The 23,868-nt window shown below is 38.8% G+C and overlaps 1 protein-coding gene across 1 annotated transcript in view; it reads right to left on the bottom strand.

Moving 5' to 3' along the window:
* Positions 1-5,454: 5,454 nt before the first annotated feature.
* The window catches only part of CTTNBP2 (cortactin binding protein 2), a 173,863-nt gene continuing 155,449 nt past the window's right edge, over positions 5,455-23,868 (bottom strand). The window contains exons 17-23 of the mRNA XM_011971661.1: positions 22,749-22,927; positions 19,794-19,999; positions 19,285-19,470; positions 15,817-15,880; positions 14,236-14,368; positions 12,773-12,874; positions 5,455-6,590 (exon numbers count right to left, since the gene is read on the bottom strand). Of these exons, the coding sequence (XP_011827051.1) occupies positions 6,345-6,590; positions 12,773-12,874; positions 14,236-14,368; positions 15,817-15,880; positions 19,285-19,470; positions 19,794-19,999; positions 22,749-22,927 (1,116 nt within the window). The 3' untranslated portion in view covers positions 5,455-6,344. The remainder of the gene's footprint in view (positions 6,591-12,772; positions 12,875-14,235; positions 14,369-15,816; positions 15,881-19,284; positions 19,471-19,793; positions 20,000-22,748; positions 22,928-23,868) is intronic.

Genomic DNA, 23,868 nt, shown 5'->3' with positions numbered 1-23,868 from the left:
TTTTTTTTTTTTTTTTGAGACAGGATCTGGCTTTGTTGCCAAGGCTAGAGTACAGTGGCATGATCTTGGCTCACAGCAACCTCCACCTCCTGGACTCAAGCTATCCTCCCAACTCAGCCTCCCAAGTAGCTAGGACTACGGGTGCACACCACCACACCTGGCTACTTTTTTTTTGTATTTTTTGTAGAGATGTGTTTTGCCTTTTTCCCCAGGCTGGCCTCAAACTCCTGAGCTCAGGAGATTCACCTGCCTCAGCCTCCCAAAGTGCTAAGATTACAGGTGTGAGCCACCATGCCTAGCCTCTAACTGAAATTTTGTACCCTTTGAGAAATACCTTCCCAATCTCCTCTCCATTCTACTCTCTACTTTTGTGAGTTCACACTTTTTATAGATTCCACCACGTAAGTGAGATCATGTGGTATTTGTCTTTCTGTGCCTGGCTTATTTTGCTTATCATAATGTCCTCCAGGTTCATCCATGTTGCCGCAAATGACAGGATTTCCTTAAGACTGAATAGAATTCCATTTTGTATATATGCCATATTTCTTTATCCACTCATCTGTTGATGGACACTTAGGATGATTCCATATATTAGACAATGTAAATAGTGCTACAGTAAACATGGGAGTACAGATATCTCTTTGACGTGCTGACACTGTTTCCTTTGGAAATAGCCCCACCAGTAGTATGATTGCTGGATCATATGATCTATTTTTCTCTTTTTTCTTTCTGTGTTTTTTTTTTGAGATGGAATCTTGCTCTGTCACCAGGCTGGAATACAGTGGTGCAATCTTGGCTCACTGCAACCTCTGCCTCCCAAGTTCAAGTGATTCTCCTGCCTCAGCCTCCTGAGTAGCTGGGATTACAGGTGCATGCCATCACACCCGGCTAATTTTTGTATTTTTAGTAGAGACAGGATTTCACCATGTTGGCCAGGATGGTCTCGATCTCTTGACCTCATGATCCACCTGCCTCAAGCTCCCACAGTGCTGGGATTACGGGCGTGAACCAGCATACCCAGCCTATTTTTAATTTTTAAAGGAAACTTTATACTGTTTTTCATAATGGCTGTACTAATTTACATACCTACCAACAGTGTACAAGGAGTAACTCTACACCCTCTCCAACACTTGCTACATTTCATCTTTTTCGATAATGGTTATTCTTACAGGTGTGAGGTGACATCTCCTTGTGGTTTTAATTTGCATTCCCCTGATGATTCATATGTTGAGCATTTTTTCATATCCCTGTTGGGTTCTCTTGAGAAATATCTATTCAGGTCTTTTGCCCATTTAATTGGGTTGTTTTCTTTCTGTTGAGTTGAATTTTTATATATTTTGGATATGAATCCTTATCAACTATGTGGTTTGCAAGAATGTTCTTCCATTCTGTAAGTTGCTTCTTCACTCTGTTGATTGTTTCCTTTGCTGTGTGATGCTTTTTAGTTTAATGTAATTTAATCCCACTTGTCTATTTTTCCATAAGAAGGGTTGCCAATGCTGCTTACCCTGGCTGCTATGTACCCTGATTCCTGAAGACCCTTTCTGAACCATTCTGCTCTAAAGTAATCCTCCTTCCATGATCTTTACCAAGTGCTTTGTATTATTAATACATCACTCTACTGATTTCCTTTATAGAACATACACAATGAGAAATTATCTTGCTTTGTTTCTTTATTTACTGTCTCAGCCCTATTAAGATGGAAGGTGCCTGGCATCTCTTAATGCTTTATTCCTAGTCCCTAGCACAATATTACTTTAATAAATAAGTAAGGTTTGAAGCCACTCTGAGCAGATGTGAACATTTGAATTATCTTAGGACAAATATATTCTTAATTTGCATAAATTTACAACTGAAATGACTTTTGTGATATACACAGCTGATGCTCTTACTATAAGGTATCAGGATATATTGGAAAAACTGGCAGGATTTAAAATGTTCCCATTGTGTTTTTCTTTCTAGGAGGCAGAAAAACCCTTTGAATTTTTACCATGATGACATTAAAGCCAGAGATGTTAAGTGTCACTGTAGTTAACTCCATGGCCAGAACCTGAGCTGGCAACTCCTGATATGAGTGCTTCACTATGAAAGACAGACTAGATATGGCATGTAACTGCACATTCCTTCTCAGTGTGTTTCCCAGTCTTCTCTTTCAAATTCATACTCAATGGCCATCTTGATACACAGCTAAACATATTTATTCATGGTCAAAACCAGGCTAATAGAGGATATCTATTCACTAATTTCCTCCTTTGACACCTGTAGAATGTTATCTGAATAAAACGATTTTGCAAAGGGATGGGACAGAATTTAGAAAGCATCACATTATTTCAGAGAGTGACTTTCCTGTAATGGGTCTTAAAGTTGTTAAGAACAGATGCCTAAATAAGGTGATGCCTGGGCCTAGTCAACTGAATTTAATGTTCACTAAGGATTAACTGCTCACAAAAAACATTGTATTTGTGAAAAACTGACCTTGCCTATCAAAATTGGCTACTTCTAATAACTAGCTTTTATAAATAGTCTACTTGTTTTCTCTTTTACATAAATAACTACAAAATGTGTTAGTCTACTTTGGAGAAACTCTTAAAATAGAATGAAATTGAAAATTGCTAAAGTGTTATAGTTATTAATTTTCAGTTAGATATTTCTATGAATTAAATTATACACTCATGGTTTAAAATCCAATTTTCATAATATAGTTGCCAGCATTTGTGAATTATTACAATTTGAAAAGATTTTGGAATGCTGCAACTTTTTAAAAATATTCTGCTCTGATCTTTGTTTCCTTTCTTCTAACTCTGGGCTTAGTTTGTCCTTGTTTTTCTTTCTTTTTTTAAAAATTATTATTATACTTTACGTTCTGAGATACATGTGCAGAATGTGCAGCTTTGTTATATAGGTATACACATGCCATGGTGGTTTGCTGCACTTATCAACCTGTCATTTACATTAGGTATTTTTCCTAATGCTCTCCCTACCCTAGCCCCACAGCCCCCCGACAGGCCCCGGTGTGTGATGTTCCCACCCCTGTGTCCATGTGTTCTTGTGGTTCAACTCCCACTTATGAGTGAGAACATGCGGTGTTTGGTTCCTGTGTTTGTTTGCTGAGAATGATGGTTTCCAGTTTTATCCATGTCCCTGCAAAGGATATGAATTCATCCTTTTTTATGGCCGCAGAGTATTCCATGGTGTATATGTGCCACATTTTCTTTATCCAGTTTATCACTGATGGGCATTGGGGGTGGTTTCAAGCCTTTGCTATTGTGAACAGTGCCACAATAAACATACTTGTGCATGTGTCTTTATAGTAGAATGATTTATAATCCTGTGGGTATATGTGCAGTAATGGGATTGCTTTTCTAATGTCTTGAGGTGTGACATTTAGGTTATTTTGGATCTTTGTTCTTTTTTGATGTATATTACTGTACACTTCCCTCATAAAACTGGTTCGCTGCACCCCATAAGGTTTGGTATGGTGTTTCCATTTTTGTCTCAAGATATTTTTAATTTGCCTTTTAATTTATTCACTGATCCATTGGTAGTTAAGCATGTTAATTTTCATATATTTTTGAATTTTCTGAAATTTCTTATTGATTTCTAATTTCATACCATAGGTCAGAAAAGATATTTGATATGATTTCAATCTTCTTAAAGTTTTGTTTTGTGGCTTAATAATGACCTATCCTGGAGAATGTTGTGTGTGTGCTTGAGAAGAATATATTCTGCTGTTGGAGGAAATGTTCTGTATATATCTAAGTCCATTTGGTCTGAAGTGAAGTTTAGGTCCAATATTTCTATATTGATTGTCTGGATGATCTGTCCACTGTTGAAAGCGGAATGTTGAAGTCTCCTACTGTTATTGTATTGCTTTTACTTCAGATCCTTAAAATTTGCTTCATATGGAATACCATAAAAAGTTCTGAGATATTGATTACTTATTTTATGAATCTGTGAGGCAACTAAGGCGGCTTTTCTGCGTTCTCTCTCTTAACACTCATGGACAACCTGTAGTTATTTTTTTTTTAATATTATTATGTTTTCTCTGTAGTTAAAAAAAAAAAGACTGGCCAGGCACGGTGGCTCATGCTTGTAATGCCAGCACTTTGGGAGGCCAAAGCAGGTGGATCACTTGAGATCAGGAGTCCGAGACCAGCCTGACCAACATGATGAAACCCCATCTCTACTAAAAATAAGAAATTAACTGGGCATGGTGGTGCATGCCTGTAATATCAGCTACTTGGAGGTTGACGCTGGAGAATTGCTTGAACCTGGGAGGTGGAGGTTGCAGTGAGCCGAGATTGCACCACTGCACTCTACCCTGGGTGACAGAGACTCCATCTCAAAAAAAAAAAAAAAAAAAAAGTTGTCTCATGCCACACAGCTAACAAACAGCAGTGCTTAATTCATCCCCAAGACTGTTTACCACCAAAGACTGTATGACCCCTCAGTGCAGCCCCCACTTAACTAATGCAGTAAAGAACTGCCACCACTACGTGCCATTATAGGGTATTGACTTTCAAAGATTTTTGACCGTGACCCACAGTTATACTTTGTGTTACATACACATACATTCTTACATCCACATGATAGAAACAAAATTCTCACAAACAGTTCTTGTATTGACTGTGAGACAATAGAAGATGACTGACATTTTCTATTTTTTAATGCTAGTTGTAACTCACTAAATTGCTATAATGACCCATTGGTAGGTCTCTACCTTTATTTTGAAAGCCCTGTTCTAAGTGTCCTCTTTAGACATCTTGCAGTCTGCCATCAATTACAAAAAGTGCGTTTGTTGAATGTTACTGACAGTCACATGGATCAATTACTACAGGTCATCTTAATAATGTATTCCAAATTTGGTTTTGTTTTCTCACCTCTAGTTCTTGAGTACACTAATGGGATCTTTATCTTCAGAAAAGCTGCTAACATAAAACACAATGCCTTATCACTAACAAATCAAATTAGATATAATTTAAGCAGGTGTATGTGAGCAGGAAAAAAAACACATTAGAACCACCTGAATGTAGATATGATCTATGATTTTGAGAGCATTCAGTTTTGTTCTCAAGATTAGTGACATAATCTTTACATTGTTATTTTTAAGGTATGTGCAGTTTTGTAATAGTAATACAATGCAGGTATGTATACTTCATTGTAAATAACCATTCTGGCCAATAAAAGGCTTTCAATGACTTTGGACAAGTAAATGATTCCTGGTACAATCATACTTCTTTGGTATTTATGAAAAAGAAGATGTTTTAACCCCTGAGCACCCAATTCCTGGTGCTCCATTTAAGTATTTAAGATATTTCTAATAGGGTTGAATCTTGTTGTGACTAGCTAGTGAAATACTAACATGGAAGGCAAGTTTTATGAGCATTACTAAATTGAACACAAATTATCTGTTGCATAGACTACAAAGAGCTATAGATAAAAAGTACAGCAAAATGATTTCACTAAATCAATATTTTATTCAGTGTCAAAGCATCTTAACTGAGTTGTATAAGTAATTTTGTCTGTAATTTTAGAAGTAACACTTGTAGAAAATATCAATTTTATTATCAGTTGTGCTACTAGAAATAATATTGAAGGAGTTAATTCTGAATTAATTTATTCATTTATGCAGTTATTTATATCCACTTAGGTACAAAACTTTTGTAAGAAAGATAACACTTTTATTGCATTATAATTTCATATTTTACAGGAGTCATAATGCAAACTCATAAGCATAAATATATACATGATGCTACCAAATGGCAATGTAACTACTAAGAGATTTAAAACATAAAACTAGAATTTAACAAGCAAAATACTTAATATGGCTTTTAATGGAAAATAACTGTTTAGAAATGATTTGTTATTGCCCCATTCTAGTCATTCCCCATCAAGTGAACATAAAATTATGATCTCCATTTAAAATGGTACATATTATCTAAGTCAAAGTTATACATTTTGTAGCATGTATGTAGTATGATTTGTGGACTTCCTTAAATATACATACATATATACATATATACAGATATACAGTACACAGTTCTGTTTTAATACCCCTGAACATCTTGATTAAAACTATTACAATTTTTTCAATTATAAAACTACTTGAAAAGTTGGCATAACTTCTTGGTATCGAAGTTCAATCCTACAGAATTAAAAAAAAAAAAAGCAACAAAATGTTGGTTATAAATACATTCTTTACAAAAAAAATTGAATAGTGGTCCCGCACTCATAACTTATATTACAGTGAAAACATTTTATCCATTTAAAGGTATTTATATCTTGTTGTCCTTGGTTTCTGTGTGAAACAGAGGAAGTTAATAGTGAGAATATTGTAGGCAGGCCTATTTGTTAGGTTTGTCTAGGTGTTCATTTTTGTGTAAGTTCCAATTCTCTTCTTTTGAGTTGTTGTTGATTTCTATTTGCCTTGTATTACTGCTGCTGCTGCTTCTTTTGGTGTTCTGGGAACACAGGGTGACTTTACTTCTAGGAACAGGAAGAAAAGATTTAACTCTTGAAACACCCAACTCAGTCTTTGATTTACTGTTGCTGCATTCAGTAGTTTGATGGCTGCTGAGAGGACTGACCTCCTGTAAGAGACGAGAAACCACACAAGTTTATCACATTTGCCATTGTCACCGACTTCTCCTGTTATGAGCCCTACCCCTGCCTCCTCTTTGAGCAAATGCGCAGGAGTTTCTAAAACTATAGGTTCTCATGAAAAATCAAAAGAAAATGGAGAGGAGAAGCTGAGTAATTAATTTCCTATAGACTTACTGCATGATTTTCATTAGTCCCTGTCTGGTGTTACAAAATTCCTAAATACAGGAGTCAGTGAATCAAGTGCTAAGGCGTCGCTCTCCTTACCAACAGAAACTTCACAAAATTACAGGCATGAGGAAATCACCAAACTGGAGTAGTCCAATTTGTAGGTAGCTCTACAAACTGTCACCTTAGGTAAGTTACCTAACTTTTCTGCCTTCTACTTTCATGTCTTAAAAGTGAACTATTACTCAATAATCACATAATCTTGGGGCATAGAGCAGAAAACATAAGAGAAACATCCCTTCCCTAGCAGAGCCTACATTCATCTATGATTCGGTTGCTCAAGATCTTCCATACTTGGAAGCTGCATGTATCTCCTTTCTCTAGTGTTTCAGAGCTCCTGTGATTACCTGGTCAATGTCTCTTTTTGCCCATGAAGAATCTGAAAGCTGGATAGGTAAGATGATTTGCCCACAGTGAACGGAGTGGTGAAGCTGGGACAAGACCTCAGGTCTCCCAACTTCCACTCAAGGTGTTTTCCCCTATATTGCATCAAATTCTGCAAACTAACAAACATGATATGACTCCTACTAAGTGAGTTACTCTGAAAGCCTCTGAAGGAGTTGACCTTGATAACTTCCCCTCTTCACAGGTAATAATGCAGCCAACAGCAATATAACCATTAAAAGATTTAAAACAAAACTAAAATTTAACAGGAAAAATCTGACTTCACCTGGCAGTTGCATTCTCCTGGGTATCGTCTTACATGATATTGGAATCACCTGGGGGAGCTTTAACAGTCATTGACTGGGCCCTATTACCAGAGATTCATATTTAATAGTTCTGGGGTGTGGCATGGACATAGGATTTTAAAAAATCTTCTCTAATATGCGGCCAAAATTAAGAACCCCTAGCTTAACTCCTCAATATCCTTTTCCTCCACTGACCAATTAAATCAGGGGTCCCCAACCCACAGGCTGTGGACCAGTCCATGGCCTGTTAAGAAGTGGGCAGCACAGCAGGAGGTGAGCGGGGGCGAGCCAGCATTACCACCTGAGCTCTGCCTCCTGCCAGATCAGCAGCATTGGATTCTCATAGGAGTGCACACCCTCTTGTGAATTGTGCAAGTGAGGGATCTAGGTTGCCCAGTCCTTGCGAGAATCTAATGCCTGATGATCTGAGGTGGAACAGTTTCATCCGGAAATCATACCTTCTACCCAGGTCCGTGGAAAAATTGTCTTCCAAGAAACCAGTCCCTGGGGCCAAAATGGCTGGGGACTGCTGTCCTAAATGGTAGTATTTTTCTTAGCCCTCTATAAGTCACACATTGGTGATCTTTCCCTTCAGAGTATTTCAATCTCTAATTAAATACTTCCCAAAATTCTTTCTTTAGCCCTCATTTATCTCCTGCATTTCCACCCCACTAATTCACCTATATGTCTAGTCACACTTGAAATTCTTTCTAAAACTGTATTTATTGCATTTCCTCAATACTAATTTCTAAAGCCTTTTCGCTTGGCGGCTCATTACTGGTTAAGACTGCTCTCCCAGTGAATTTAGCAGGAAACCCTCAGTTATCTTTAGCAGCTGCCTCTCTCTCATCAACCTAATCCAATGTCACCCACAAAATGGGCAGAGAATTATGGCTGTATCGGTGCAAATAGGAAGGTAAAGTCCTCACTAACTGCACAGAACAAGTCCCAAACTTTTAACCATGTCACTAAAGTTCTTTTATAAAGTTTGGCTCCAATCTCCTTTAAATCCCATTTTTCCTTTATTTCCCTATTAAAGTCCTACTTCTTTAAGGCCCAACACAACATGTCCATTAAACCACCCCTAAATCACTGAAGTGAAATCTCTTGGTGTCAGATTTCTAGACTCAGCTAATCATAAATGGAACAGCAATGTAACTCTAATATACACTTGGCTAGAGGTTTGGGAAAATATAAACACACTGAAACATCAAATGTGTAATGGAGAATAAAGAGGGGACAATTCCGGGGTCCAGATCACCTGCCTTTGCAGGGAAAGGAAAGAGAAGTCTAGACTGCAAGAAGCTAGCTTAGAAAGGCAAGAGCTTCCTGACATAACAAAAAAGAGATGGGCTCGGTTTTAACTACGTCCAAGGAAGGCTGGAAAAAAGCTGAGCTACATCTGGTGAGGGGACACATCCTAGTCCATCCTTGTCACCTCCATGTGTAGTTGATGGTATGTGAAGGGTGAACCTGCTTAGTATGTTCTGCTTTTGTTTTGTAAGGATGCTTATGCTGTCAAGTTACCAGAAAGAAAATGAGAAGTTATATTGCTTGTCATGAGTTGGATGGTGATGGAGCCACAACTGTAAAAACAGTGCAGGTACCATGATCCAATCTCATTTCTCCTAACAAGAAATTACTGTTAAGTCTGCAAAAATGGAACTTAGTCATGGGCCAATTACAACTTGTAATTTGGTCTAACACACCAGCAAATTCAACACATACATAGTATTCGGAAAACATGAAATAATGGCATTATAATAAGGATAACAGCTAGTTGCTATACAGAATCTGGTGGTGAGGGGAGTTGTTTAATTTTGCCATTATTGTCCAATCCACAGAGTTAATGCCATGGCCCAGAAGAAGGAAAGGAGACATACACTGTGTTCTAGTCTGTTTCTGTACCTGCAACATGATGGTGAGGGGAGTGTACCTTCATCATCTGAGGCAGGAAATGTCCACATGAAATGAAGTACCACAGTGTGGTTTGGTCAGTCCCTGGAAGTGTGAGGCTAGGATGGAAGGAGGTAGGATGAGAACATGGAGAATCACGAGGGCTTAGTGTGAGTCATAGCAATTCAAGGCCAGGAGTGCAAGAATAGAGCAAGTGGCTGATGCGCAGCGTCCTGACTGAAAAGTACTCCTGACACCCTAGAAGTCAAGCCTAGGGAGGCAGCAGAGTTTAGGAACAGGAGAGTTATGAGTGTTTAAATGTATAACGTTGACTATCCATGTTGTTGTGCATGTTAAACTCAAAGAGAAACTAATTCATATAGAAAGGCACTGACCTAAAGTAAGTTTTATTTACCCTTAAAGAATTGGTAAATCAGAGCAATCCATTCAGTGAAATTCATTCAACACACAGCATCTACTAGAAGCTAAGAAGATGCTATAATTCCTCTAGGTGGGAAAGTTGGGGGCAGGAGGAAAAGAAAAACATGTAGGGTAGGGAAGGTGGCACTGGGGGTGAGTCTTTAAAGAGGCACAGGACTGTGACAGGTGAAGAGAGAGGGTTCCGTGGGGAGGAGTACAGAGGGGAGCAGTAAATTACATGTAAAAAAGGAACGTGTGAAAAACAAGATACATGAAGGCAAATCAATCCCTCTAAAGATACATTTGGAAAAAAAGAAATGGGTGGAAAATGAAGATGACTGATCAGGGCTATGTTTTAGAGTAGTGGGTCTCAACCCTGGCTGCCTGTAAGAATCACCAAGGAGCTTTAAAAAACCCACTGTCCAGGCTTCCCCTCAGACCAGAGGATGGCGGGAAAAAAAAAAAAACCTCAAGTGGATTTCATGCAACCAAAGATGTGAACTTGTCCTTTCGGAGGATTAGTTTGGATTTACATAAAAGGAAAACATTCATTAGCATTTGTTCTTCCTGTTGATTTAAATATGTATATTTGTTTTTAATTTAGAAGGCCGGCTAAATTAGTAAACCCAATTATGCTCCCTTACTGTTAGAGTAGTGAGGAGTTATATTGTGGCAAATAATAAAGATAAGTTACTCATTTTTGTTTTCCAACAGATAATGATGGTTGCAGGGCCCCTCTCCAACGGAGGCATTGCCAGCCTTCTGGCCATGGAGAAAATGATTTCAACTAACCCAGGGAGCTCTTACCTCTAAATGGAGATACTTCCTGATAACAGACGAAACTGGGCATCTAACCCAGAAATACCAGCTCAGTAGGAGAAAAGGCATGAGCCAGCCAAGGTTTCAGAAGGCTGCCAACAGTAAGTACCACTTTGCCCTCTGCTGGCAGTTTCTGAGAAAAACATCTTCTAGCTTTTAGGGGTGTCTTCAGTGGGCAAAGGGAGAGAAGACTAGGAGGCAGTGGTCCTGATCCCCACAGCAAATTGCACATTTAAACAATAACATAGGTTTTTTTTTTGGGGGGGGGTATAAGAGCCCATATAGTGTAAAAGGACTCGTTTTAAAAAAGATCTTTTAAACAAAGCTGCCCAGAACTTTGACTTTCAGTACTACTTTATTTGTGGACAGTACCTTACTGTAGCAATTCAATATGGTCACGTGACAGAGAAGTAGTGGTATGACCATGTTTCTCCATTAGACATTTGTCTACCAGCCAACAATATTTTTACACAAGAAAGTGATCTGGGCTTATGGGGAAGGTGGCTCACTGTTCTCTTGCTAAGATCCTTCCACTGACCATGTTCCACAAGGAATCCTAAATTCTTGGGTCCTAGAGACCGGCCTCCAGTCAAGCACAGCTCAGGGCAAGCCATAAATACAGGGGGAAGGAGTTGAGGCTTTAAAGATGGCAAAGGAATGGGCCCTGGACAAAGTGTTTTCCAACCAGAATGCTCAGTGCTGACTCCAGGTCACCTCCTTAGGCCATCCTCCAAATTTTGCTGGGCTTCTAAATTTTTCCCAATTGAACAAAAAAAGGCAGACATTATGCTAGCGTGGGCGTGAAAGCCATGCTTTTCTTCACAGGACATCATGTTTAGTATTTTGTATTAGAGCCCCAGCCGTGCAAATTTCCACTCCCATACCTGCTCCCCCAATGCATGCAGCTCACACAGTTCCACATGGAATAGCCAGGACCAAAACCTAATGAAGCAGTGAGGGAGCAGGGCTGTGGGGCCCAGTGCTGCTAGGTGATCAGATAAGGCTTAATAACTTAATAGTCTCACCATGCTTACTTTATAATCCTGCTCTCTGCACCCCACCCTCCCACCCACACACAGGTCTTTGTAAGCCACCTTGGGAGTAGATGAGAACAGGATGTGAATGGCAATCAATCAACATGGTTTGGTGAACAAACCATATATTACAAAGTGCTTCTGTGAAGTCTGCATCCTCACAACATTACTAATGAGTGAGACGTTTCCTATTGTTTCTGCTCACCCAGGAATACCATGCTGTGCCAGCTCTTGCCATTTATTAACCAACTGATAATGGTGCAGTGTTGTAGTCATGGAATCTATTTCAAAAGGTTAAGGAAGTCTACTGGAATCCTGGTTCTTCTAGTTGCCATTCAGATTTGTTTTTAAAGTATCATTGAAATGTAATGCATGTTATAGAAATTTTTTTGCAATGTATAAGACCTTTATGTTATCACTCAGTGCTTTGCTTTGTTATAATTCACTCTAATTTTCTAAAATACAGGAAATCTTAAGAACAACCAAGATGACAGTTTTGTTACCATAGTACCCTCCTCATCCACAATTTTGTTTTCTGCGATTTCAGTTACCTGTGGTCTGGAAATACACAATTCATAAATTTGCAGGCCATTCTAAGTAGCATGATGAAATCTTGCACCATCCTACTGTGTTCTGCCCAGGATGTGAATCAACTTACCCATTCTGTCTACATTACCCACCCACTGGCCACTTAGTAGCCCTCTAGGTTGTCGGATTGAAGGAATATAGTGTATATAAACTTTGGTTGGGGTTCAGGCATCACCTGATGAGGCAGAACTACTGTATTTCTAGTTTTGTCATGTACAAATGAAAAAAAAAATGGAGATATCAACAGACACCCAAAATTTTGGAATCAAAGAGAAGGGAAAAAAGTAATGCTTTTCTATGTCATTTTTTTCCCCAAGATACTCTATAAACACTCTTTCTAATCTTGATAAACTGATGAACAATTTTACCTTCATCCTATTTCTCAGTTCTTAGCTTTGGTTTAAAAAAAAACTCTCTGATTCACACTGAAAGATGATTTGTGAAGTCAATTCCATATCAATCATCCTTTGCTCACTTTGAGGGGAAAGGGACACTTACCTTTTGTGACACTGGCATTCTCAGATTATTAATAGTTGCTGAAAGTACAGGGTTGTTTCCAGAACTATCAAACATCCTTAAATCATCCCTGGAATCAGCAATCTGGAAAATACAGAATTTACCCAGTCATGTCTCCACAGTCACACTGTGCATACTCAAGGCACAGCTAAATGGTGGAGAAACCACAGCAGAAGTGTTACTCTTATCTTCCTCCCTGCCCATCAAATCCTGAACTGTTCACATGAAAGACTTGAAGTCTTCATGTAAAACTGACAGCAAATGCATGAGAAACATCCTCTAAGGAAAAAGAATCCATTTAAAAAGTCAAGTCATTTTGCAAGTAAAGAAAGGATATAAAATTTGCAAGATTTTAATCATTACCTTTTCCAGTGGATATATATTTTGTTTCCAACACAGTTAAATAAGATAGTGAATTCTACTTTGTTGTGGATATTATGACGATTCAAATAAAACACAGTTGAGTGTTTCAGGGGAAGCTGAAAAAGTTACAGCCACTCAAAAGGCATCCATCAAGGCAGCTCTGTGAAACCTGCTGCACATACCAGAGTGCCAAAACGGGTTGAACTTGATGCTGTCCATGTTTTCTTTGAGATTTCAGGTCACTGGTTTCCATATTTGGCCTCAAATTTCACAGCTTAAAGATTATGATGATATGCATTATACAAGCTAATTCTTTTTCTCATTTGCAAAGAAAGTTGTTGCTTGGTCTATAACATAAGTCTGCTGTGATGCTTGTTATAATTTTCTTACTGATAGATGACTGATATGCCAAAGTTAGGAATGTGGAAAGGAAAAAGATCCGAGGAAACTCAAATTTAGGCTTATATAAAAAGCTGCCCAGGCTGGGTGCAGAGGCTCATGCCCATAATCCTAGTACTTTGGGAGGCTGAGGCGGGCAGATCACCTGAGGTGAGGAGTTCAAGACCAGCCTGGCCAACATGGTGAAACCCCGTCTCTACTAAAAAATCCAAAAATTAGCCAGGAGTTGTGGTGGGTGCCTGTAATCCCAGCTACTCGGGAGGCTGAGGCAGGGAGAACTGCTTGAACCTGGGAGGCAGAGCTTGCAGTAAGCCAAGATCCCACCACTGCACTCCAGCCTGGGCGACAAGAGCAAAACTCCGTCTCTCCCCGCCCACCGCCCCCCTCCCAAAAAAAAAGCTGCCCAAATGAATTGATGTGACTCGTACTAATGCAATTAACACACAATTTTAACTTCAGGTCTTGGAGGAATTTGGAAAATCAGGCTTCACAAAGTAGAGCTCCTTTATTGTATAAATGATATTTCGGAAGAAACGGCTTTTCTAAGCAAGGTGAGGGATGGTTTGATTTGGAGCATTAACCATGCTATTCAATAAGGAATTTCTTTTAGGGAATTGTGGTCCCCCAAAAGTCTCCCAGCTCTTGAGTAGAGCCATTCAATGCTCCCCAGTTGTACTGCTCACCTTGCTGATATCAGACTCAGACTTGCTGGAGCACATGCTCTGAAGTTCCTTGACAAGATCTGCTTCGTCATCCGAACCCAGAGAGAGTCTCTGATCCAAATTCAACGTCAGTGACAGATCATTCTCTAAAGACCTAACGCAAAGTTCAGAAAAAAGTTTTTCAACGTGAGAACAATTCCCAATTTGGAAATCTAGACACTGTACCTTTTTTGGGATTTGGTGTGGGGTAGGGAAAATGTTTTTAATATCCTTTAAAGTATTTCATAAATGTCATTTAATGCCACAACCCACTCCCATATCCTGAGAGACTGGAATACTAAGGTAAGGAATTTCTACAGGATTTTGATAACTCCTACTCAAATTCTTGAGAGGATAAAATTTTGTTTCACAAAGAACTTCACTTTGATGTACAATATTCAGGCTCCCTCCTATTGCCATTTCTTCTGTCTCCCAGGCCAGATAGGATGCTAAACACTGGCATAGGGGACAGTGTGATAAAATGGGACACAAACACGAATTTCAAACTTGGCTCTATTGCTAGCTAGCAATATGATCATGCACCAGGTTTTCTCAACACCTCAGTTCCTGAGTTCCCTTTTCTATAAATAACCCTTATGTGTACATCCTAAGGTTGCTGGAAAAATGATACAGGCTGTTGCATGTCATGGATCTAGCTATGGTCCTGCCAGGAAAGAGCATGCCATGCAGTTTCCTTCATCTCCCTTCTCTCTCTTCACCTTCCCCTCTTCTCTAATGCAGCAAACCAGAGGACATGATCCTAAATGTTACCTGCCAAGGGACAGGGCACACAAACTGCCTAAACATTTCTATTCTATAATTGTACAAATCATCCTTTATACCTCGATATTTGCAAGCTGAAATAGTCAATTTCTTAGGAACAACATAAGAAATTATCACTGTAAATATATAGCACTTAAAAATCACGCCTGTAATCCTAGCACTTTGGGAGATCTAGGCGGATGGATCACAAGGTCAGGAGTTCGAGAGCAGGCAGGCCAAGATGGTGAAACCCCGTCTCTACTAAAAATACAAAAATTAGCCAGGCATGGCGGCAGGCCCCTGTTAATCTCAGCCACACAGAAGGAGAATCACTTGAACCTGGAGGTGGAGGTTGCTGTGAACCGAGATCACGCCACTGCACTCTATCTAGCCTGGGCAAGAGAGCAAGATTCTGTCCCCCCCCAAAAAAAAAAAAAAGTCATGCTGTTTCTGTAAATCTGTGGAAAAGTCATCTAATGACTGTCTAAAAGTTCACAAATGTATAAACAGAATTTGATCAAATGAAACCTATAATATTTCTAACCTTATTCAACAAACTACAAGCAAAATAGTCTTTATATTGCATTATATTAATCTTAAGGAACAGTTTAGATGTCATCCGAAGACACCATTCATTAGATTTCAGTTTAATATCAGCATTTGAATGACATACATTATTTTAAAAGCACATTAACAGCATAATATTCATACAAATAGAGAACATGGAACATTTAAAATAGTAATTGAAGTTACTTGATTTATCTTTGTTTGCTGTGAGTTAAATTTGAAAGGGGAACTTACTTTTGTTTTGACAGAGAAGCATTTCTGTTATAATTCAGCTGTGATATAGTCTTATTTTTTATACCTGTTAAAAAAGAGAACCATTTTCAATAGATCATTGTCCCTGTGCCTCTTGAACTCCGTATTTAAAAGAAACAGACTGTGGACTTTGCAGCACTTTCACACTGTTCTTGGATTAGTATCTACCATTTGAGATTTTCCCCAGGACAGAGGCTTTGGGCATAGCCTCCTGCACAGGCATTGTGGGAAAGTCAAGGAATAGCCAACTCCCTCGAGTACATTTTGGTGGAACTTGGTACTACTAACACTACCTGAAGCTCAAGTCAAGAATCCTGAATTTCGCTTTTATAGATGGCCCTTCTCTCTAGTCAAGTCCCTAGTTCCTCAGGCCCTTGTTCTCGAAGGACCAAAAGAAGATTTAATACCTGCCTTTGGATGATGGTAATCACCCTTTCTCTACCTTTGTGTGCATTCTAACACTACTATGTAATCAAGTATAGTTTTTGATATGTGGCATTAGCCATGCACTTGTAGAAATTTAACTTTTAACAACTTTTGCATTATAGAGAAAATATGAACAGGGTACAAAAAGTCATGGAATTTAAAAAATGCTGAAAATCATATCAATGTTTTTTAAACTGCAGATTATGACATAGTTTAAAAAAAAATAGCCTGTATTGATTATCAGTTATACAAACATACAAATGCAGAGGTTTGTGTGTACAGGTCATGGTATAAAATGTATTTCTCACTATGGGTTATGGTTAAAGTTTGAGAAACACTCTTATAAACCATTTTAGACTCAATATTATGAATGCATTAAAACAGTTGCTTTTGAGTGAATTCTAAAAATATAATATTGCCAACACAAATTTTCTCTAAAGAATGTTTTTGAAAAGTAAATATATCCTCATTAAAAGAAGATCAAAGAAAATCACTGTCAAGTTTCTTTACTCATACTTTTGTCATTATCATCCAAAGCACTGACTAGTGGCTTCTACTAATCACTACATAGCGCACAGCCTTGGGCTCTGCCTTAAAGGCCTGGGATCTGACAACAGGCCTTTCTGTTTTAGATCAGAAAAGAAATGGGCTGTCTATCAAATTTTATGAGCTTCCATAGTGATCTGCATGCAAAGGGATTCCTGTGTTGGGTTTTTTTTTTTTTTTTAAACAAAAACCAAGGTCACTGGAACCATTGTAATAATCATATATACAATGGAATTATTAGAAAAATTTACCATTATAAAAATAACGAGAGGCATGTCAGTCATGGTTTCTAACCCAACTACTGACTCATGAATTATATACTTTGTAAAATTAACTTTTAGAAACTTCCTTGAAGTCTGTATAAACTCTTGTAGCATAGTTTTATTCTGCCAAAGAAGTTCATGCTTTAAAGAATATAACATTTGATATCAAATAATTCTAAAACAAATTACTAAAAATACAAATAATTTCAAATCTATTCATCTTTTTTTACATTTAACATAATATAGTTTTCTGAGCCAGCCTCTTCCATGATACTGCTTTAAATTCATATTCATTTTGTTGATTGTCCACTCTAAAGCATATACAAACACTTATTAACTTAGCTCAAAAAGTTGGTCTTAAACATTATAGAGATTCTAATAAACTTAGAAATGACACAGTGAAAAGCCTCAATGGGTGTCCAGTTATCTAAGTACCCACAGATCATTGCATGTCTAACAAGATTAGGGTGGCATGGAGTACAGAAAATAGCACTGGGCTTGCAAGAAACAATTATAGAACCACATATTTCCAGGAGAGGTGATTTGGAGCAGGTGTTCTAGGGTTTCTGAACCTGAGTTTTGTTCTCTGTAAATGGAGATCATTATCATTGTCTTAGAGCTTTCTTGCATACCAAAAGGACTAAGAGCAAATGAATGGTATAATCTTTGCTACAGAAAGTCACCTGGGGGTCTATATTAAATTGACGGGCTGGAGTCCAGTGATTCTTATTCCCTGAATCAAACACTCTGACAACTTTGGGAAGTAATGACAAGCTCTGAAGATCAAAACAGTATCTATTATCAATATAAAATGCTTATCTTTTTAAAAGTATAAGAAAATTCATTTTATTCAGTAAATTTTCATTCACTTAAAAAAAGGGGTCACAATTTGCTATCATGCACTTAGGGTAATTGGGGAGCCCTAGCATATATTGATAGGATTAAAAAACATTAAATTGTTATTAAAATTAACAAAAGACAAGCTTAAAAATGAAAATACACTCATAACTAAAAGCAACTTTTTTATGTTTTTAAAAATACAAGATTTTAAGCACCTCATTTAAAAACCCCACTGCTAAAAGGTGGCATAAAATTCTACAAAACAAATACTTTGAGAGGGGAGGCAAATGAATGACATAATCTGAAGTCCACGGTGCACATGAGGTGGAAATTTCCTTTCACTTTTATTCCAATTTGGATTTCTTTTGGGAAGGACATTTATAATTTATATAATGGCTGATTATCCTATTATCAATGCCAAAAGGAATAGGTCTAACACCAGAAGATACACACGTGTTACATCTTCTTTGTTAGAATGAAAGCTTACACACTTATTTTTCACATGATGTCCCATCATATGAAATCTGTCCAATTTATTACAATGCCTCAATGAAGGCAGGAATTTTTTTTTTTTTTTTTTTGAGACAGAGTCTCACTCTGTCACCCAGCCTGGAGTGCTGTGGCGTGATCTTGGCTCACTGCAAGCTCTGTCTCACAGGTTCAAGCAATTCTCATGCCTCAGCCTCCTGAGCAGCTGGGATTACAGGCATGCGCCACCAAGTCCAGCTAATTTTTATATTTTTAGTAGAGACAGGGTTTTGCCCTCCTGACCTCAAGCTATCCACTCGCCTCGGCCTCTCAAATTTCTGGGATTACAGATGTGAGCCGCCATGCCGGGCCAGGAATATGTTTTTTTACCGCTCTATTTCCAGGGCCTAGACTAGAACCCGGCACATGGTACATGTCGTCCATGAGAAATAAATGTGTACACCTGATTCACCTGGAAAGGCCTTAAATGGGTATCAATATGTCTCTACACGTATTTTTTTTAATGTAAGATTAACTTAGGAGTGACATAATAGTAGACAAATATGCCAATGATTTTATTATGCAATAATGCAATGATTATACAAATTGTGAACACCAAGAGAAACAAATTAATAAATGACCATTAACAACTTAAAGATTCATTTTGGAATTCTAGTTTGAAAGTGGTATTTTTCAATCCTGAAAATACCATATATAGGGATCTCCTATATATTTTTGGAAATGTACCTACTATATAGTTTGTTTATTCCATGAGAATGTGCATTGAAATACTTAAACTTTGTTTTGCCAACTGCATAGTGATAAAAATGAAAGCAGATTTGCTTTCAGACACTGGACTGGGAATGTCCACCTCCTTGCAGGCAGCATGCCCACCCCGGCCCCTTACCTTCAGTGCTTAGGTCTGGCTTATTCCAGGTGGGTAAAGAGAAGCGGCCAGACTTCCTGCGAGGACTGGTGTTCACCTTTCTCCAGGCACCACTCTCTCCTTTCTTTTTGTTACAACTGTTATAACTGGAAACTATGGATAAAGGGAAACTTCCTCCTTTGAAATCAGCTGTATGCTGGTCTAGTTCTGAAACAACACAAATCACACAGGGATAATGCAGTTTCACTGATTAAAGCAAAATCCATTTCTATTTCTCAAAGATATGGACTGTTCAAAATCATGCACTTGTTTAATATCCAAGCTGGGGTTTTGTGAACCAGCACAAACTTTACTTGGAGGTCTAGAATTCAAACATTAACCAGTAATAAAAATCACAGTTCTGGAACACTGCTATCAAATGTATACTTTTCTAATTACAAAGAGAAGAGAGACAGCTCTCTAAAAACAACTTCTAAAAGGTATTTTATAAGGGTGTGAATTTCCTCTCCTCTCTGCAGAAACCCACATACCTGCTCTGGGGAGGGGACAGCCATGCAGTACAGCTTTATTTAGCAAGATGCTGAGAGCAGCTTTGACCACAGCCTGCTGTCCTTGGCTAGGGTGTCTTTTAGCAGTTGTCTGTCCAAAGCCAGGTTGTCTTTTCACAGAGGCTCTTGACAATATTGCTTCTTGAACTCTGGGCGCGATGACGCCATTCCACAGCTTAGACATCCACCTAGCAGGAGAGGGGCCGATTCATCCCTTAGGAGCAGACTTCTCAATAATTACACACAATTCTACGAAAGGACAGTTTGAAGACTATGGGGAAAAAACGTTAAGTGTTTCTATAGATATGCTACCTTTCCCAGGTAGTTTTCAAATAAGTGAAATTACCCAATACAAAAGTAGTTTGAATCTTTCTCAAAAATACAATGTATTTCAAATGAAACTGATTGTTTACATGTCTATCTCAATGTAGAATCAATGCTTGAGTGCTGAGTGAATGAATGCATGAATAAATACATGGAAAGGAAGGTAAATATAAAGACTGAAGAAATCTGGAAAAAAGATTTCCTAAAACTCCATGTCTAAATAGCTTCAACTTCTTTGTTTTATCTCCTTAATAAAGTACATGTATATTGTATTTTAATATTTCTGAAATTGGGGTCTTTTTTTTTTTTTTGAGACAGTCTCGCTCTGTCACCCAGACTGGAGTGCTGAGGCACAATCTCGGCTCACTGCAACCTCTGCCTCTTGGGTTCAAGCAATTCTCATGCCTCTGCCTTCCAAGTAGCTGGGATTACCCGCAAGTGCCACCATGCCTGGCTAAGTTTTGTACTTTTAGTAGATATGGGGTTTCACCATGTTGGCTAGACTGGTCTCAAACTCCTAACCTCAAGTGATCTTCCTGCCTTGGCCTTCCAAAGTGCTGGGATTGCAGGCGTGAACCACTGCGCCCAGCCTGACATTTATTGTATAATCACTGGTAAATTAAATCTGCCTGTCCCAAGGCAAGGGCTCACTGTTGCGTGTGGGTGGGCTCAGTTCTATCGGGAGAATGGGGGTCAACCAGCTATCGCCTCAGGTGGACTGTCTGCATTAATAGCCATAAACAGTGGGACTTCAGCCCAAATTTGCAGCACTCAAAATTAAAACTAGATTATGCTTCGTTACAGTATTTAAAAAACACTTATATGATTAAAGGCTATAGAAACAAAACCACATCTCCCGGGTCAGGAATGTTTCCAAAGCTATTAGACATTGCATGAATCTTTCAAGAATTGTCAAAAACTACCATCCATCAAGTTTCTCTCTTAATGTCTAGTGCTATGCAATCGGGGAAAAATAAAAGTACGATAGGGAACACAGACAAAATTCTGGTATTTTACAGCATGAATCAAAATTATGCAGTTATTCCTAAAAGTGCTATAGCATAAATATGATAAGCTGTGATTTGAAAAAAAAAAATCAACTCCTTAGCCATTGGTAGACAATTATCTGCGGCATTTCTGCACATCTGGTGTTAGTTTTTGTTCGGAACTATCTTTTCAGTCCTGGAAGACAGAGATAAAGGTCTCCTTCAGGAGCAGAGGGCAGAATTGTTTCCTGACCAGGATAATAAAAATAACATCTTCCAGGGCTAAGGGTCGACAGAGTGGCAGCATCCCTCTTTAGAAGCCTTGGAGGGATGGGAAGGGGGGAGTTCCACAGCTGTGAGGCAAATCCAGCATCCACATGGGCTTCTATGTATCACCCCATGGGACTTCAGGGGTAACGGGAACCTATGTAAAAGTGAAGCGCAGGCTGCCTGCTGTGTTGTGGATGATGAAGTCCTGTGCCCTCACTCAGCATCCTCAACCATGGCAGGCTAACATGGTAGCTTGCAAATAGGGTAAAAATCTTGGATCTTGACAAAGACTATACTCCATATAGGAGAGGTCAACATTGGTTCCTAAGAATCTTGAGACTCTGGATGTAAAAAAGACTAATTTCATTGACATAATAATGAAGACAGTGGTAATTATATCAGTAAGTGTATTTATTTTGTAGCAAAAATCTAAATATACATTTAATATAGTACTTCTTTCCCACCAATTAGCTGTTATAAAAATGGCGGTTTGTCTTACAACAGAGAAAATATGCATGTACTTTTTAGAGGCAGGGTCTTGCTCTGTCACCCAGGCTGGAGTTCGGGGGCTTAATCAAAGCTCACTGCAGTCTTGACCTCCTGGGCTCAATTGATCCTCCTACCTCAGCCTCCCAACTCAAGTAGCTAGGACTGCAGGTGCATGCCACTATGCCTGGCTAATTATTTTTCCAGTGATCCTCCCCTCTCAACTTCCCAAAGCAATGGGATTACAGGCATGAATCACCACACCCAGCTGAGAAGATATTATTTCAATCTCCTGCTTTCCAAGACAGGCTTCTGCCTATGACACCAGAAACTACAGAATCAAATCTGCTTGCTGGTCACAGAACCATGACTAAACTGGATGGTAACAAATTTTTTCTCCTTTCAATTTTCTCCTGATTTTCTGTTTCATTAGCCTTATTGTATATATGTCTGCTCTCATAAGCTGCTTCAAAGGAAAACACAGTAAGTACTGAACATAGGTCTCAATAAGGGGAGAAGCTTTTCGATTCATTAACAGAATGCAGGTCTTTTGGAGGGTGTGCATGCAATACTTGATGAAACTTCTTCTGTGGGACCTCACTTAGGAGACTCTGCATAGCAAGCCAAGCAGAATTTGGATGAGAGTTTTCTAACAGAGGAAAAACCTAGCTCTCGGCAAAAATGCAGCTGCCCTAGGGGAAGCACCCAGTAGACAAGCTGTGGCCATCCTCTGGAAGAGCAGAGAGCACTGGCACTCTGCATCAGTGACAGGAGGTGGCACAAGGCAGCCTGGTCAGCATCCTCACCCTCAAACATCTGAATTGGCCATGTCTCCATTATAAGCAGAAAACTAACGAAAAATGGCACTTACTTCACTGTCGCTTGGGCATGTCCAGGAACTACAGGACAAGACAGGAAATATTTTGGTCCAAGAAGTGCTTCAGGTGTGCCCAAGCGGGCCAGGCAGGAGTTAAGCTGACGCCAGACGGACAGAGCCCAGTCGACAACCTTGCACACAGGATCGCAGGGTGAGGGCGCCTGACCTTTGAACTAGAGAGACAGGGAGGTAGAACCCAGGGGCTTGGTTTAGAACATTTTGTTTTTAAAAGCCCAAAATTAAAAATATAAAGCTTTAAATCAAAAACTGAAAACGAGTTGAATTTTACGTAACTTTACTTGGGATGGCTGAATGAGGGATAATAACACACTATAGTTGTGCAAACATGTTAGTGTGATAAGCATTTTTCTCCTTTAATTCTCACCATGAGCTTGAGTTAGGCATTTTTACCCCATTTTACATATCAGGAGCCTAAGGCAGGAAGAAAAAATAACTTGCCCAAGGTCCTACAGGTAATAGTGACAAAGCCAGGGCTAGAGTCTATTTATATTTTTTATTAAGGTATAATTGACAAAAATTATATATATATATAGTGTATATTATGATGTCTTGATGTATGTATACATTGTGAAATTATTCAATTAAGCTGATTAACATGTCCATTTCTTCACATACTTATTTTTTATGGTGAGAGCATTTAAGATCTACTCTCAGCAATCTGCAAGTATACGTTAACTACATAGGGTTTATCTTTAATAGAAAAATAGGATACGGCATCTTGCTGAAATAATAAAGGAGTCATTTATCACGTTTAAAATAAATTCAGTAATCACTATTAAGCTAAAGAACTTCCTCTTCTTCCTCAGGCTTAACATTTCTGAAGCTCTCTGTTCAAGCTTCACTTTCTATGGTCAGCCAGGGCTGAAAGAACAGGCTTAGCTTTGTGGGCAGCTGACAGAGGGAGAGGGGCCCCCCCCAGCTGCCTCATCAAGACCGCATGTAGAGGAAGGCAGGAAGGCAGAGCTCGCATTGGAACTCGGTCCCCAAGGAAACGTTCCTTTTTCTGGGAAGGCTGAATTCTTCTCTTAATGACTAATAAACTGCTTCTAAAGCTCAGACTGTTAGATATCGTAACAGAATCACATTTCACAGT

This window comes from Mandrillus leucophaeus, unplaced genomic scaffold, assembly GCF_000951045.1.
Source record: "Mandrillus leucophaeus isolate KB7577 unplaced genomic scaffold, Mleu.le_1.0 Scaffold1235, whole genome shotgun sequence".
In the NCBI taxonomy this organism is placed as follows: Eukaryota; Metazoa; Chordata; class Mammalia; order Primates; family Cercopithecidae; genus Mandrillus; species Mandrillus leucophaeus.
The sequence above is the reverse complement of the archived record's forward strand: the minus strand, read 5'-3'. Positions and strand labels throughout refer to the sequence as shown.